Source organism: Eleutherodactylus coqui, chromosome 1 (assembly GCF_035609145.1).
Source record: "Eleutherodactylus coqui strain aEleCoq1 chromosome 1, aEleCoq1.hap1, whole genome shotgun sequence".
NCBI lineage: Eukaryota > Metazoa > Chordata > Amphibia > Anura > Eleutherodactylidae > Eleutherodactylus > Eleutherodactylus coqui.
In genome coordinates, this window is record NC_089837.1 from 169374023 (window position 1) to 169392352 (window position 18330).

Genomic DNA, 18330 nt, shown 5'->3' on the forward strand with positions numbered 1-18330 from the left:
CAAACCGGTGTTCTGTGTTTGTGAAACCTCTGGATGCTGTCGCATCCAGGGGCTTCACCTTCCGCTCAATGGGGCCGGTGGCAGCAGCACTGACCCCATTGAGAACATATACTGAAGATCGCGATCCTCTGCCACAGCTGTGACAGCTGTGACAGAGGATCGCGATCTTCAGTATATGTTCTCAATGGGGTCGGCGCTGCTGCCGCCGGCCCCAGTGACCACAGGTGAAACCCCTGGATGTGACAGCATCCAGCGGCAGGGGATAGTGGGCAGTGCTCTTTTTGGGCGGCAAAACGCCTGTGTGACTCAGTCCCTTTTGAGCGGATAAATGCTGCTAGCAGCGTTTTTTTCCACTGTGACACCCGCTTAGATCACTCAAATTTTTGAACGTATCAGTTATGAGTTAAAAATTTTGTGCGTCAAAACGCCTGTGTGACTGGGCTCTGAAAAAAAAAAAATTTGAAAAAAGCCGTTTTCTGCACTTTCCCATTAAATTAATGTTAAACTCCACATACAGTATTTGGCATCATTGTATCCATAACGACCTGTACAATAAATTGAGCACACCATTTGATCTACATTAAAAAAACAAAGTAAAAAACTGAGGCAAACTGCTATTTTTCTTGATTTTGTCCCCCCAAAAAGTGATAAAAAAGCCATATGTACCCTAAAATGGTACAAAAAAGGAGTTTTATTTGGCAAAAAAGGAGAAATTTTTTTTGGGTTATCGTAATCGTACCAACCTGCAGAAAAAATGTATAATGTATTTATGCTGCATGATTAATGCTATAAAAACAAACAAAAACAACCCCAATTGTAGAATTGATGTGCTTTCTCTCCCAGCCTTCTGAAAAAAATATAAAAGTTTTTCAGTACATAAAATGTACTCAAAAATGGTACCTATAAAAACTGCAGTTTGCCAAAGAACAAGCCCTGTCAACAGAAAAATAAAGTTATGGCTTTTGAAAAGGGGAAATGAAAATCCCCCCAAATTGTCTAGTCCTTATGGCCAAAATAAGCCATGTCCTTAAACATTGCCCATAGCAGAACTATTTCCACCCCCTAATATATACTGTATTGGGGTAAGGTTGAGCAATGGAACGATAATTTATCACTCTATCACTTTTAGATGTTTCTTTTAGTTCAAATAGTTTCTAATATTTCATGAACTCTATACATTGGCATCATTTTCTGGATGTTTTCCATGGTTACATGTGTGTTGAAAAATTATAGTATCCGCAGTAAAAAGTCCAAATGTTAACTAAAAAATATAGTGCAAATGGCTCTTCACATGAAGGATTACACTGAGGCTTAGACTGAAAAGAAAGGGTAAGAGGATAGAACATATACTGATTCTCATGGATTGTTGGTGTCTTATTTCCTGACACTATTGTGAACTTTTCTTGTTTATTTCAGGATGTATTGTACCATTATTTGTTTATATGTGTTTGTCATGAAGTAGAAGATGTATTATTTGATCTTTGAGAAAGCTGCATAATTTAACTATGTCTCAATATACTTTTGCAATTTTAAAGTATGGTACTGAAATTGATCACACTAGCTTTCAAGTCTAAATGTCAGATTTTGTTTGGTTTTATTGTCCTGGAAGCTGAACGATTAAAGGTTCCTATAGCCTTGTATGTCATTCTTTCTCTTTCCTTCTAAAATAAATCGACTATCTTTCACACTGCAGGAATAGGGGAAGAGAAATAATAGATCTTTATACTGATAAAATTAAGTTGAATTTAATGTGCTGGTTTAGATTTAATTACACTATTGTTTTTGAAAAGTGCTGTATTTGTGATGTGATTGATATATGAATTGTGAAAAGCATATCAATGTTCATTTAGGCTACCTACACATGGCCGAGCGCGATATTGGGCCATGAAGCTCTTGATATCATGCACATACAATGTTCCAGCGGACTGTTTTCAATAGGAAACCTTGCATTGCATTCGCATGTATATTGCATGCTGTGCGTTGTTTTCCTGCCCCATTAAAAACAATGGGCGATGTGTTCTGAGAAACACACAAAATAGAGCTTGTCACAAAAATTGCGCATGTATATGACTCCATTGAAAAGAATGGGGTTCATAGTCGTGCAAGATTTGTGCATCTCGCAATGCACAAATCCTACGTGATTTTCTTGACTATGTGAAAGCAGCCTTAGGCCTCAGTAAGACGGGCGATTTTTCACGCGATTTGCGCATGCGCATGCGTCCGGCGATTTTTTAAGACCATTGCTTTGCAATGGTATCGGACACATGAGCGCTTTTTATGCGCTCATCCGATAAATTATAGAACAGAAATCGCAGATCGCACCTATCTGCGATCTGCGATTCCTGTTCTCTTCTCTATATGCGCTCAATGGGGCCGGCGGCAGCAGCGCCGACCCCATTGAGAACATATAGAAGACAAATCATTCTTCTCTGCCACAGCTATAACAGCTGTGGCAGAGAAGAACGATGTTTGCCCATTGAATTCAATGGAGCCGGCAATACATCCCATTCATGAATTCATTTTTTTTATTTTAACACATTTCTGGATGAATTGCAGGGAAGGGCTTATATATTTAAGCCCTTCCCGACAATTCATCCAGCGCTGTCCGGCAGCCCATTGCTTTCAATTCATGAATTCATGAATGGGTGTGAGTGAGACCTGCCTCTGATTGGCTCAGCGCTGAGCCAATCAGGGGCAGCTTTGAGTCACACCCCCTTCACACCCACTGCAGGACGGCCGCGCTGTACTCCGGCTGCCGGGACAAGGTGAGTATATATATTTTTTTATTTTAACACATTTCTGGATGAATTGCAGGGAAGGGCTTATATATTTAAGCCCTTTCCGACAATTCATCCCGCGCTCGCCCGCAGCGCATTGCTTTCAATGAAGCCGGCTGTATTGCCGGCTCCATTGAATGCAATGTGCTGGACAGCTCCGGCCCATTTCTAATGAAACGCGGCTAGGAGCAGATTTTCGGGCGATTTTTGGGCAACAGTCACGCGATTTGCGGATGCGCATCCGTCATGCGATGCGCAAATCGCGCGAAAAAACGCCCGTGTGACTAAGGCCTTACTCTTTCTGCATAAATATGTTTAATATAAACTTTAAACTACTCTTAAAAGGAACAACAGTTCTTTAGCATTGTATACATAAGTAAAAAATACCCCATAATTAATATAGACTGCTGAAATCAGTGCCTGTCACAACTGTATGCTGCTGTCAGCGTGGGCTTCATAAAGCACATAACAGGCTGCTTTTAAAGAGTTGTATTGGCATAGACATTAGTGACATTAGTGACAAGATATACCACCAAAATGCTAGAATTTCCAGAAATAAATATCAACTGTGCTAGAAAAACGCTGTCATTTGACTCCCATTGATCAGCCATTGGAGATATATCCTACAATGTGTACGCTTTTGCTCATATCATGTATTTTTCCTTAGAATAAGTGCTTCTATGGGATAACGACTCTATACATTAGACATGTTATGGAGCATGCCACATTTTTGTTCATTGTGTTTAGAATCTGATAGAAAAAAAACTCTATATGTACCAATATTGTAAGAAATCAGATGGCTATGGTAAGACAGTTAAAGTTCCTTGTATATGCATACTGTATTAGCTCTATTACATCTCTGGACATATTGTGGTAGTTATTAACAGTGTTCCATAAATGAGATGTGATGAGAGATGCCTGTATATGTTAATTAAAAAGGACATGTTTTTGATAAGTAAACTGAATATGCGCACACCAAATGATCCTACACTAATTTTGATTTGAATCTTTTTGTCTAAAAGCTTTCATTGGTCATTTGTATGTTTTAGATATCTATGCTATACACCAGTTCCTGTCATGCAGCTGTAATTTAGTTAAGACAGTAGTGGTACAATGCCCTTATGCTAAGTTGACAACTAATACCGTATGTTAAATATTTTGGTGCATTTAGAATATCTATATACGAGCTCTTTAAAGGTTTTATGCAAATATTTGTAAATGCCAAGCAGTTATGTTCAAATTGTTATTACCGATGCATGATTAAATAGCTAAAGAAAGAATTCACATACTACTATCAGGAAAAGAAAATTCGTTGCAAGGTAGAGTTCTCAGAGAAAAAAACAAAACATTTTCACCAATGCTATAAAATGATTGCAAACAGAAAAATCAGCATCAGAAAAAGACCACATGGTCTATCTAGTCTGCCCTCATATTATATCCTTTTCATTTTTATAGATGCTTATTCTAGTCATCGCTCACAGAAAAGGGAGTCAATCTGGCTCTCTGTATACTACCAGGGTCTATGGTGATTGAACCTGCCCTGCAGTTTATCAGATGATGCATTTTTGGCTCCATTTTTGGTGAGTTATGTCTTTGTACATTTTTCTCTCACCTCTGTGATCTTATCCTAGGCATGCTTTAATTTATTTATTTTTGATATTTCAACAATCTGTGCTAGTAGATCAATACAAACATCTACTACTCTTTCAGTAAAAAAAAAAAAAAAAATCACAATGTTACCTCTTGTCCTTCCCCAGCTAGTCTAATCTAATCCTTGTTCTAGTGTTTAGCTTCTTAATAAAAACCTCTCCCTATTTATGCTTTACACATATTAATACGTTCCGATCATGCAACCCTTCCCCTTCCTTGTTTCTTCCAGGTTATACAAAATTAAGTTATTTAAACCTTTCTTGATAAGTTTTGTTCTTGAGACTTTCCTCCATTTGTCTGTATCTGGTGTTGCGTCTCGGTTGCATGGAAATGAATTAAGCTTTTATGTAATATAAGAGAAACAACCTATGAAGCGGTGTGGTTCTGTTTTGGAAGAAAGTCACATTTTCTAATGCTAGATAAGTGCATTTATTTCCCTGTTCAACATTTTGACTAATTTTTATGAAATTTTGAAGACTGTTTTGATGGATCTTCATAGGCTATTTATCTATCTAAACTCTAATTATCCTTTTCTGCATAGGATAACTTATGTAGCAATGTTATAGGCAGCCTATGCTATTTTTTACAAGCCTGATATTCTATAAAAATAATTTTAATAAATTGTTGAAGGATTCAGAATTTTCAATATACAGATGTAACAGGTGTTAGAGATCTTGCAGGAGCAAAGCTATTGATATTGTGAATAGGAGAGCTACAATACCTAGCTGGGCCATTGTGCTACACATGGCTCATTTACAGTTCCAGCCATCCATATTGGCTTGTAGTCAGCAGATCGGTGGTGGTGTCAGCAGTTGTTCTGCTATTGGTAACCTATCCTCAGGATAGGTCACCAATAGTTTTGCTCATAGAAAGTCCCTTTAACTAGATTTGCAAAGCTTGTTACAACATCCAGTAGTCAATTTATTCATATGTATCCAGATTATTAATGGAGAAATTGCACAATACAGAATTTGAGGTAAACATGGATTACTATTGTTTTTCATGGAGAGCACCTGAATTTACTAAAAGAGACATGAAAGGAGTGCAAACTGGTTCTCTCTGTCACTTGTTAAGCTACTATAGAAAATTTGTAAGAAATGCATGGGAAATAGTCATCTAATATGTAATAGTATTGCAATTTTCACACTAATAAAACACTTGACAACTTTAGCAATAATTTGTATATTCAATGCCAGCCTTTATATTCTATGTACATGAAAGCTTGCAAATATAACGTTTCTGGTTAGCCAATAAAAGAATCCTCTCTATAATGTTTTTCTCTTTTTTTATACAAGACTATTTAACATCACGGGTTTTTCTGGCTGACATAGTACCATATTATGTTTGCTCTTCATCATTTTACATGAAAGAAAAGAGAAAGACACAGACTTTCTACTTACTACCAAATTGTCTATAATATGATATTTACAGTGCATATAGTCCTACCATGCTAATAAACATTATACATGGCTAGAATATGATGTATATTCTATATTAAAATAGTAGTTTTATGTTTTTGTTACTTGCCATATCGATGGAGCTTCAGTCCCACTGATTTCTAAAAAGTCATATCCTTCTTCCATTTGGAAATCTGTAAAGACCAGTGCAATTGTATCCCCAGGCTCAGCAAGTATAGTCCATGTGCAGTCAGCATTATTTTCATATTCTGATGGGAAATGAGGGCTTGAGATGATGCCACTTGTTCCTCTTAAAGTTCCACCACATGCCCCTTCAGCTAATAAATAAAGCACAATGGATTGTTAATGGTATTAGGCAACATTAGCGTTAGTGATTTCATTAATATCAACTGATATTTGCATGTATTTGTAACATAATCTTTCGTTTAACAGTAAAAAAATCCCCTACTGAAAATGAGTGTTTGATATGATTGATTAGCATTAAAAACTGCAATTTGCATTCAAAATAAGAAAGAAGCCTGAAACTATCTGTTATCTACTTTAATTCTTTCCCAGAGCTCTGGAGAGACTGCGGAGGTATGGGCTCTGTGATGCATATTTGTTTGTAGTTGTCCTGTCCTCGGTTTAGTTAGCACTATTTCCACGCATCAACCAACCCACTCTATGCTTCCCACTTCTCACCATGACCAGACGTAGCTTTATTACTTTTGGGGATTAATTTGTTTCCTTATAGGTACAGAACCATAATGTGTAGTATTTTACATTCATCACACCTTTTAATAGCTCATAAATAGAAATGGTATTTCCATTCCCTCCATAATAGAACTTATCTTTACTGGTTCATTGAGCTGTATGTACGAGAAAATATTGTCAAGCCAAAAGGGCAAGATTTAAACCTTTTTCTCAAAAGAGCTCTTGGCTCATCTACATCATCATAAAAATATTAATAATAATAATTGCCTTTATTTATATAGCACATACGCATATATATTAAGGAGGAGGAAGAAGCATGGTGGCCCAATCTGACCAAGAAAAGAATCTCCATGGAGTTTGTACGGGTTTCTTCTCTTCCTCCAAAAACATACTAATAGGGGAATATAGATTATGAGCCCCAATTGGGACAGTAAATATCAAGTGATGTAAAGTGCTGCATAATATGCATATGCTATATAAATAAAGGTGATTATTATTGTTTAAATCAATTAACTTCCAATATAACATTATGTCAGAAGACAATTATATAAATATGGAAATACAAGCTCTGTGTTGCTGGTACTTTACATGATAACCTAATGATAGAACTAACTTATATGTTTTTAGTGATGGCTTAAGAGATTTCAGTTTATTAGCAAATCCTGCCTAATGAAAATGTTGTATCTATTGTATTAAGATATACTGCAAAGTTAGTTGTATTTTGTTTTTTCTTTACCTTACTGCTACAGTAACAAAGATGACATAACATCTACTTGCCTGTCATATCTATCTGTCTATCTATCTATCTATCTATCTATCTATCTATCTATCTATCTATCTATCTATCTATCTATCTATCTACATCTAAAGAGAATGCTTCCCTTTAATACAGAAGAATTATAAAGGACTATAAGATATGTGAAATATGTGCCCTCAACTGCTGAGAAAGGAAAAAAAAACATGAGAGGCAAAAGAAAATGAACAGAGACATATCAGCATGGCAGGCTTAAAATCATTAGCAGCTGCTCTGAAGACCACTTCAGTGGACTGTGAAGAAGAGAATTAAAATGATCTAAAGTCCCTGAACATGTATAAATTAAGGAGATGAATAGAATGGTAATATGTGTATAGTTCAATTGGCTCCTAAGGTCACACATGCTTATATAAAGCAATGTGGTATTTAAACTGAGTAAATTACCATTTTCGTGAGGAGATCAAAGCACGAATACAAGTATACCTGGAAGCAAAATGAGAAACTAAAACAACATTAATAGAGAAAAGAATGGACTCTGTAAACTATGCAGAAAAGCTTTAATCATATGTAGCATGAAGCTTGAGATATTTGTGTGTGTATAAATATATTTTGATCACTCAATCGTACGATCACTGCATTAGGGATAGCTACTCAATAGTGGGTTGCTCTACCTTTTTGGCCAATTACGGGTTTCAAACTGCAGGAAACAGATTGCATAAGGATGTGAACATCCTACCTACCCAACTTGATCCATGCCCACTTCAGCAACTCCATCAGTTTGTGCACGTTTTGGGTGGGAGTAGATCTTATTGCCCTTTCTAGCACATCCCAAACATTGTCAATGTGATGCATTTGGGGGTCAAAGCAAATTCATTGCCATGCCCCCCCAACCACATACTACTGATACGAGCTCGATGATATGGAGCATTATCCTGGTGAAAGATGGCAATCTGATTGGGGAAGAATTCCTGAAGATATGGTTGCAGATGATCAGTTTACAGGTCTCTGTAGTGTTCACTATACAAGGATTGTGATTCTAAGGCCAATATTCTTAGGCGATAGCAGGTAAATCTTCCCCAGACTATAACACTGGCCACCAGCGGCCTGATAAACCCCTATGATATATCCATGGGATATGGCTTTATGCTGTTTATGCCAGATACAGTCCTGGCTATTCTTACAGTTCAGCAGGAAACAGACAACCTTCTGCTGCTTGTTCAACATCTATTTACCTCTTTCCTGGGCCCATGTGAGGCATTGATAATGTGGGGTCATCAGGGGCACTCTTGTCTATCCTCAACTATTGAACCCCAGTTGATGCACAATACGCTACATGGTCATTATATAAAGTTGTCTACCTTCCCCGCTGATGTCAGTTGGTCCACTGTGGCACATCATTTCTGAGATTCCAGAAATGAAACTCAACCACCCTTTGCCTGCTGCCGTGTGATCTTCTGTCCAATGTCTGTCCCTAGTTCAACCAGTCTTTATACATTCTTGATACTGTGGCTTAAGAACAGCCAACAAGTACATCTGCACCCCCTGGGCATCAACCATCTTTCCATTGCCAAAGTCACTCAAGTCATCACCTTTAGGCCTCGGTCACACGGGCGTTTTTTCCCGTGATTTTCGGATTGCATGACGGATGCGCATCCGCAAATCGCGTGACCAGGGCCGAAAAATTGCCCGAAAAATCTGCTCCTAGACGCGTTTCATTAGAAACGGGCCGGAGCAGTGCAGCGCTCTCCAGCGCATTGAATTCAATGGAGCCGGCAATACAGCCGGCTCAATTGAAAGCAATGGGCTGCGGGCGATTTCACGATGAATTTTCGGGGAGGGCTTAAAAAATATAAGCCCTTCCCTGAAATTCATCCAGAAATGTGTAAAAAGTAAAAAAAAAAAAATACTCACCTTGTCCCGGCAGACGGAGTTCAGCCGCAGCCGGCTGGCAGTTCTACTGTCATTCAGCTGAGAGCTGCCCCTGATTGGTCCCTGTGCTGAGCCAATCAGAGGCAGCACTCACTCACCCATTCACGCATGCGCAGATCGCACAGAAAATCGCCCGTGTGACCGAGGCCTTAGGCCGCGGTCAGGCGAGCGATTTTGTTTTTCTCCGTGCATCTATAGTGGCAATTAAAAATTGGCTCTATCAGGAACAATACTTTCCAATGGAGGTAGTCACATGTCCATTTTTTAGAAGCATAAAAAAAATCGCACCTGCAAAGGATAGGTCATGTAAGTGCAAATGCACCTGGTTACACAATTTTTGTACACACAATGTGCAATTTTTATGTTTTAAATTATTATTTTCCGCGTCTATACAAGCATGAAAAAATCCCTCGTCTGGCAGAGCCCTTACCCATGACTGTCAAATGTTGTCTTCTGCTGCACATAAAAGAGGTCAACACCTGAATTTTGAGAGCAGATTGTGACAATGCCATTACTTGGTATATACTTGAAATTTGGACACCTGCAGTGGCTACTAGAAGTCCAAATTTCAAGAAAATGTGCATTAGGGTAGAAGGAAAATGGTTTACCTGTGTATTTGCTGTCTGAGTAAGTTATCAGCCATGTGAGAGGACTCAATAAGTGCTGAATGATCTCTTCCGACAATAGCTCCTAACCAGCAATCGGACAGGCACTGTTGAGATAAGGCCTGTATAGGAGCTATGTGGCACTTCAACTTGAAATAAAGTTTTTGTGTGGATAGGCAGTAGGCCGTGCCAACTGGTTTAGCTAGGGACACAGTTGGGAACATTTTTCCAAGACTAGTGTTTTATAATCCGATTTTAGTTGACTGAATAAGTTATGCAAAATGTTACATAATAGGGAAGTCTTATTAATTTTGGCATATCCTACGGAGATCAAACCTGCTGCTGTATATCCTAGTGAATTTGATGGGATACAGCCAGCCATGCCCGCTCTTGCCAAGCCCTGCCTACTTTTACAAAAGTATTGAGGGCAATCTAAAAAGCCAAAAAGTTGCACATTTTGCACCTTTTCTATTTTAGGTGGTGCATACCTCCTTATATGTTTTGCTAACGTTTATGCTCTGTGATGTGACATGCTGTGAAAATACAAGTTAATGACGATTCTACTCTCTCATTCTCTAATTATTTTTTATTTAGTGTTATAGTTTTATCACCAATGGTAGATCTGCATATTACTATGGCATGATTAAAGCCACATGGTATTCAATTTATAAAGATTCTGTTTTGCCCTAACATTGTAATTGAATTTATGTGCAAACTAAAGCACTGCTTGTGCCCTAATGCAACTGTCCATAAATGTTCATTCGCAGATGCATTAAGCTGCACAAAATGAATGAAGCATTACACAGCTTAACCACAGTAAACATGGACAGAACCTGTAATTTATTGTCTTTCCCCTATAATTTCTGAAATCACTCGAATGCTATTAGACTATTTTCATACTTAATTATGACACTCGCGAGCTAACTTAAAATTATCTGCCTAAATAGAGCATAAAGTCAATTATTCATGGAATGGCTTCCCAATACATTACATGTATTTCATGCAAAATGACTCCTGTGCATTCTTATTGCCTGTACAGTTTATACCCCATGACTGATTGTCCTCATGTGTTCATTTTTATATGACATTTTATACAGTACAGAACAGAATGGACAATAAAGGGCTTCAAATATATAATCAGTAATGTACAGTACATTTGGTTTTATATTTACAGTTTATAGTTATAATGAAAGGTCAAACAGCTAAAGTCATTTACTTGTAATTTAGTAAGTTAATTGGTCAGCTAGAAAATTAAATCTCGCAGAAAAGAAAAATTGATGTTAGCTACATAGACTGATACATAAAAAGGATGTTTGAGTCAGTACTTCAGAGCAAGGTGAAGAAATAAGGATCACCTAGATGTGCAATGTTTCAGTCCAGCTTACTGAGGCCCTTGAGGAAGATTTCATGCTTGTGAAAGACCCTATGGCGCGAGGCAAAACTGCTGCTTGTATAGGTGAATAAAAGAGCCTCATTTCTTTACTTCACTCTTGAATGCTGCCTTAAACATCATTTTGTATGTTAAAGGGATTCGGAGTCAGGAGCAGTTTCTACTTTTTTTTGTTCAGCTGTTTTCTAACCTTTTTTTGACAAATACACAGATAAATCAATACAGATAAAAATTGTAGATGGATAGATAGCCTGGAGTGCATCATAAAATCAAGTGAACAAGTTTTCTATGGATCAGTTTCAGTGTGATTTTCCACTTGGATACATTTGGGTGCGCTTATCCTATAGAAAGTGTGTCATGCGTGCTCCGAATGCGATTTATCGGTGCAGATCATGCTATGACAAATTGCCTGTGGATAGCCAGCCTAAGGCTGGGTTCACACTGGGCGGATTTGCCACGGAAATTCCGTCCGGAATTTCGCCATGGAAAATCTGCTTGCGGACGCTAATGTGGACGAAATTTCTCAGAAATCTCGACCACACGGGATGGTGAAGCCACCGTTGCATAGCTGGCAGAAGCTGGCGCTGCGGTGTGGATTAGCGGGCCGCAGCATGTTCATTTTTTTTCATCTTCCACTGCAGCCACGCTCTCCTCTATGGGAGCGCCAGCCGCAGCGGAAGAGCGAGCGGCCAGGCCGCTTCAAAACCCACGGCTAAGTGCCATGGGTTTTGAAGCAGCGCTTTTCCCAGCGGACATCTTGCGGTTTTTTTGCTGCGGCCAAACCGCGGGAGTTCCGCCGGGAATCCAGCATGTGAGAACCCAGCCTAATAAAAATTTAAGTACCTGATCTTTAGTTTCTTTCAATTTGTTCAAATCCTATCACATAATTGCCATATAGTTCAGCCATAGTTTTTACTGCTTATGTAAAAAAAAACTGTTACAATGTGAAACAGTAGGTTGTCTATAGAGCTGGATCCTGTTTCCATTGACTTACATTGCAGAAAAAAAAACTATAGGGAGTTGTGTACACTCTTAACTTTGCATGAATTTAGTCTAGCCTTACGCACAATTAGCAAAAAACAAAGCTGCCCATATATTCAAGCAAGAAAACTCAGCTGCCATCTTCAAATACTTATCCAAATCTTCTGTACTGCTTGTTCAAATAGCTCAGTCCAAAATCCATTTTCAAAAATATATATTTTCAAAAGTATTTTTTCAGTATAATATGCCCTAATTTCTGCATTAGATTCACTAAAGTTTTGCTGAACATGCTTATTTATTAAATTGACCTCTGCAGAAATTCTGTTCATATAAGAAAACCCCTGATTTACTGATCACTTATCAAGTTCTTTAAAAATGTCTCCTTATCTTGAAAGAAGCAAATCTTTAGTATGTCTCATATTTAAAAGAGGAATCAAATATAAAAAGATATGCTTTTTTGCCTTCTAGATTTCTGCCCTTTTCTATTTCTTCTCTACAAGCTGAATAGATGCAATTAAGAAGCTTGACATTTCATAAAGCACCAGCAAGTGACATATTGTCATTGCCAGTCACATTATATAAGGCTTATCAATTTAAATAAATGAAGCTTTAGACAGATCTAAACGAACCAGAGGCATATATTATTCAGGACGCCTTATTAAAAGTACAACAAAGGTAGCTAGCAAGTCTTTGTTACTGGCATCATTTGTAAATATGAATCAGTCTTGCTCAGAGACAATTTAAGATACACTTGGTGAAATGCAGAGATCAAAAAATGATGTTTCTACATATGAAACTTTTGATATTTGTGCAACATATAATGGAAGTCCCAAATGTCTCACACGACTGTTTTTGTAAACTGTAAATGTTGCAATGTTATTGGACTTAATAAAGAAATTTTCAAGGCACATGCTCCAAAAGAACATGTGCAATATATCAAATATAAATGTCTGATAGGTTGGCAAGTGACCAGCTCCAAAGGCAGATGGGATTGTCCACATGTGAAGTTGTAGCAGCCTATTTAGTTTAGGACTTGATGTTCTTGGGCCCACCATAGGAAATGATTCTGAGATCTCTCCCTTCACCCTGCATGCCCATTTTTAATTGCATCATAAACTGTTTAACTGCACATGCAGGGCATACTGTATCATGCTCTGCATGTGTGTAATAGATTATGAATCAATAGAAAATACCATGAAGGAAAGAGACTTATCGAGCTCTCAATGATTTGTGTTTTCTTGGATTTTGGGGCCCATTATTGTCAGAGCCTGGGTCCACCATAAAATCGTCAGGTACTCTGGTGAACTTCTGTAACCGTGAATCATAGAATCATAGAATGGTAGAGTTTAAAGCGACCTCCCGGGTCATCTGGTCCAACCTCTTGCTCAGTGCAGGATTCACTAAAGCATCCCAGACATATTTGTCCAACCTTTGTTTGAACACTTCCATTGAAGGAGAACTCACCACCTCCCATGGTAACCTGTTCCACTCATTGATTACCCTCACTGTCAAAGTTTTTTCTAATATCTAATTTGTGTCTCCTCCCTTTCAGTTTTATCCCATTGCTTCTAGTCTTTCCTTGTGCAAATGAGAATAGGGCTGATCCCTCTACACTGTGACAGCCCTTCAGATATTTGTAAACAGCTACTAAGTCTCCTCTTAGCCTACTTTTTTACAAGCTAAACATTCCCAGATTCTTTAACTGTTCCTCATAGGACATGATTTGCACACCGCTTACCACCTTGGTAACTCTTCTCTGAACTTGCTCTAGTTTGTCTGTCTTTTTTAAAGTGGGGTGCCCAGAACTAGACACAGTATTCCACATGAGGTCTGACTAAGGAAGAGTAGAGGGAGATAATTACCTCACATGATCTAGACTCTATGCTTCTCTTAATACATCCCAGAATTGTGTTTGCCTTTTTAGCTGCTGCATCACATTGTTGATTCATGTTCAGTCTATGATCTATTAGTATGCCCAAGTATTTTTCATGTGTGCTGCTTAGCCCTATTCCTCTCATTCTGTATGTGTTTTTTTCATTTTTCCTGCCCAAATGTAGGACTTTGCATTTCTCCTTGTTAAATAACATTCTGTTAGTCAACGCCCCCGGTTCAAGCTTTAGTAGATCTTTTTGAATACTCTCCCTCTCTTCTCTAGTGTTAGCTGTCCCTCCTAACTTTGTGTTGTCGGCAAATTTGATCAGTTTCCCATCAATTCCCTCCTCCAGATCATTTATAAAAATGTTGAACAACACTGAGCCTAGGACAGAGCCTTGTGGTATGCCACTTGATAAATGCTTCCACTTGGATGTGTAGCCATTTATGACCACTCTTTAAGTACGATTACTCAGCCAGTTGTGAAGTCACCTAACAGTTGCCTTGTTAATACCATATTTGGTCATTTTTTTAATATGTATGGTATGAGATACTTTGTCAAATGCTTTACTAAAGTCAAGATATACTATACCCACTACCTTTCCATGATCAATCCAGTCATTGATTCTGTCACAGAAGGAAATTAGATTCATCTGGCATGACTTGTTTGTTACCATGCTGGCTCTGGTTAATTACTCCATTTTTATCCAAGTACTTGCATGCATGCTGTTTAACAATTTGTTCAAAGATCTTTGCTGGTATAGATGTCAGACTCATAGACCTGTAGTTTCCTGGATCCACCTTCTTCCCTTTTTTAAAGATAGAGACAACATTTGCCCTTTTCCAATCTTCTGGGACTTCTCCTGTTCTCCAGGAATTTTCAAAGATTATGGAGAGTTGTTCAGCAATTACCTCCACTGCTTCCTTTAGTATCCTAGGATGTAATTCATCTGGATCTTGAGACTTGAATTCAAGTTAGCTAAGTGTTCCCTCACCCTCTCTCTGCTCATAGATAGTCTGCATTTTTGTATTCCCTCTATAGCACAGGGAAGATCAGTTGATGTTACACCTACTTTCTGAGAGAAAACAAATACAAAACAGGAATTTAAAAGTTTGGCTTTCTCAACATCATTCTTAACCAATTTACCATTTTCATCCTGTAAGCATCCAATTTTTTGCATTATATCCTGATACATAAAACCATGGAATTCAAAGACAGTGTACTTAGTGTTTCTTATGATGTTACATGTTTAAAGCATTTCTGACATGTAATTGTTCATATGCCCACTATCATTCAGGAATGAATGATTACTTGGCTTTTTTTTAAATTTGTTTTCTATTTTTGAATGTAATACATTTTAACCCTTTCCAATCCAATTTTGGATTGAGGGTTTCCTAAAAGGCTTTCTCTTTTTGCTTTTATACAACGGTGCCATCTGCTGGCTAAAGCCAGTGTGTGTCCACCAGAGAGGCTCCGACAGTGGAGTGGCTGGTAATAGACGGTAAGAATACCCTGTCAGACGTCTTCTGACATTGGAGTTGTACAAGCTTCAAGCAGAATGTATGAAGATGTCAGACAGTGGATTGGAAAGGGTTAATATCATCTGCTCTACGATGGTTCAGTTTGCTCACCAGAGTACCTGTGATGCCTTTTGTGTATGCTAATGTTCTGACAATAATGGACTCAGGTAAAAGGAATTGATCCAACAAATTTTTATCCGCTCTTGCAGACAACTTTTTCTTCCAAAAGATAGAAGAGAAAACAAGGGGATCTGCTATCTTGGACCTAATTCTTACCAACAGGGAGGGAATGGTTGAGGAAGTAAAAGTGGCTGTGAGCTTAGGAGGCAGTGATCGTGCTATCCTTGAATTGTGCATAAAAAGAGGAGGAAGACCTAAGAAGACTCAGACCTCAAGGCTGGATTTCAGAAAGGCAGATTTTAATGAACTCAGAAAGAAATATGAAAAAAGCGCACTGATATTGCATGAAAAAAATGCGCAAGAAAAACATAAGTGTGCAGGAGCCCTAACAAGAAGTTTCTCAAGATTATGTTTGTTATTATATATTGTTTAGCTATTACTAACATATTGTATAGGAATATAGGAGACAGGCAAGAGTTTGACTCTTAGGGCTCGGTCAGATGAGCGTGTTTTACACACTGCTTCAGCAGCGTGTAAACCACACTTCTATAGCAACCAATAGCTTGCTATGGAAGCGCTCACACGGGCCCTTTTTTGAAGCAACTTGCCTGTCAGCTCCGTTTGTCCCTACCATAAGCTCTTATGGGAGCTGTGGAGGCAGGCTGCCCACACCACTGACATGTGAACAGGCTGCTCCGTGGAGCTAGGGGCAGCCCGTTTATGCGCATAATCTCTGCATGTCAGCAGCATGGTTTACACGTTTCTCAGCAGTGTGTAAACCACGCTCTTCTGACCAAGCCCCTATAGGGGGCTTTTATGTTTACTATGGGTTTTCTTCTGCTGTAATAGTTCAACTCAGTTTTTCACCTTTCAAGCTTTACAGATCCACCCTTGTCATATTTATTAAAAACAAAGACCATAATATATGTTTGCTAGCTCATTGCAAACAGAATAACAAACTTGTTCTTCGAAAACTTCAAGATGTAATATTCAGACCACTCAAGGGATATCCACAATGAAAGTTATTGATTTTTTTTTTTTGTTCCTTGATATGCTAATCATTTAACCTCACCAAAAGATGAAATGTAAGTAGCTCTCTGGGATACCATGTGCCCTGGATAGTGTTCTGTGGACATTCCTTTTATCTACCTATGCATAAAATCCAAGCTTCTTTTGATTTCTTATCTTATGACCAGTCTTTATGATTACTTTCTATAAGACAATTTCATTGTTTTCATTTTAAGTAAAAACCAGTACAAAAAGTGTGAAGTGAACTGTACAATTTACAGTTAGTATTTGTACTCATATAAGTATCTGCAAGGTTCATGTTTTATTTATGCTTTGAACTTAAAGTTGACATATTAAAAATATTTTCTTTATGACCGATAGTTTTATTGAGTATTCAAGAGGAAAACGCAGAAGAAAATAAAACTAGAAAAAATATATACATTCAATAAAAATAAATGCAACACCCCCACCTCCCCCCCAACCAGTTGCTTACATAAGCTAAAGTAGTCATAAAGTTAATGAACTTTAAATCCAAATGCAATAGTGTTCTCCTATTTTTTACATTTCGAAACATATAAAAAAAGCTTTCTTGAATTAAGGCATTCTATTTTTGCAGAATGAAAAATGTATTATTGTACTGTATAGGTACAGGTAAAGAGGGGACATTGAAACTCTTCCAATATTTAATTACAAGAGAGGTAAACTATTCCTAAAAATACAGTACAACAATGCTAAGGATAGGTTTAAATATACCAGGGTTTAATACATAGCTCTCTCTCATGATCTATTTATACCAAGGACAGTAACTGATGCCAAGGGGCATCCTCTATGTCTAGAAGGTTCTAGAGGCTCTTTGCTGTAGGAGCAATAAGCCTGCCTGAGAACGTGATATTGGGAAATACTTGTTTGGTAGTGTTTGATATTTTCTCAATATATTCATCTATATCTGGTCATTTTATGAAATGGGCTTATGATGTGCTGTAGCAGTCATATATCAATTTTGACTTATATAGGGATAGAATGGTATGTTTTACTGCTAAAATCTGTTACCAATTATTGCCGTTATCAAATTTCTTATAACTTTATAAACTAAAAATAGCTCTCACATTTAGGGTGCATTCACACGAGCGTGTTTTTGTGCGTACTTAGGTGCGTACATACGTCTGCACCTAGGTACGAGCAAAAACAAGTGTGAACACAGCTGCGTGCTTGTTGTCAATGGAGCCGTGGCTGCTGACGACGGCTCCATTGAAAACAATGCTCTGCCGGCTCCCTGTATTCTTTTTCAGGGAAGGGCTTTACATATAAGCACTTCCCTGAAAAAGAAACATTTTAGTGCAAAAGAAAAAATTGCTTTGAATATAGGGCTTTGAATATAAGCCCTTCCCTGAAAATCAAGTAAAAGGGGTTTAAAAAAACAAAAAAATAGTTACTCACCTCCCTTCAGCTGCTGGGGCACAGCAGCATCTCCTCCTGCTGTCCCCTGCACTGTGGTGCTGATCTATCAGCAGCCAGGGATTTAAAATCCCCACCTGCTGAAAGAGCTGAATGTGATTGGCTGAGGTGCTCAGCCAATCACAGGCAGCTCCTGCCCGTCATTCATTCGGGGAGA

The 18330-nt window shown here is 38.1% G+C and overlaps 1 protein-coding gene across 1 annotated transcript in view; it reads right to left on the reverse strand.

The window, feature by feature from the left end:
* CSMD1 (CUB and Sushi multiple domains 1) overlaps positions 1-18330 on the reverse strand; it is a 1401348-nt gene that overhangs the window by 893471 nt on the left and 489547 nt on the right. The window contains exon 5 of the mRNA XM_066607269.1: positions 5955-6162. Coding sequence (XP_066463366.1) covers positions 5955-6162 — 208 coding nt within the window. The remainder of the gene's footprint in view (positions 1-5954; positions 6163-18330) is intronic.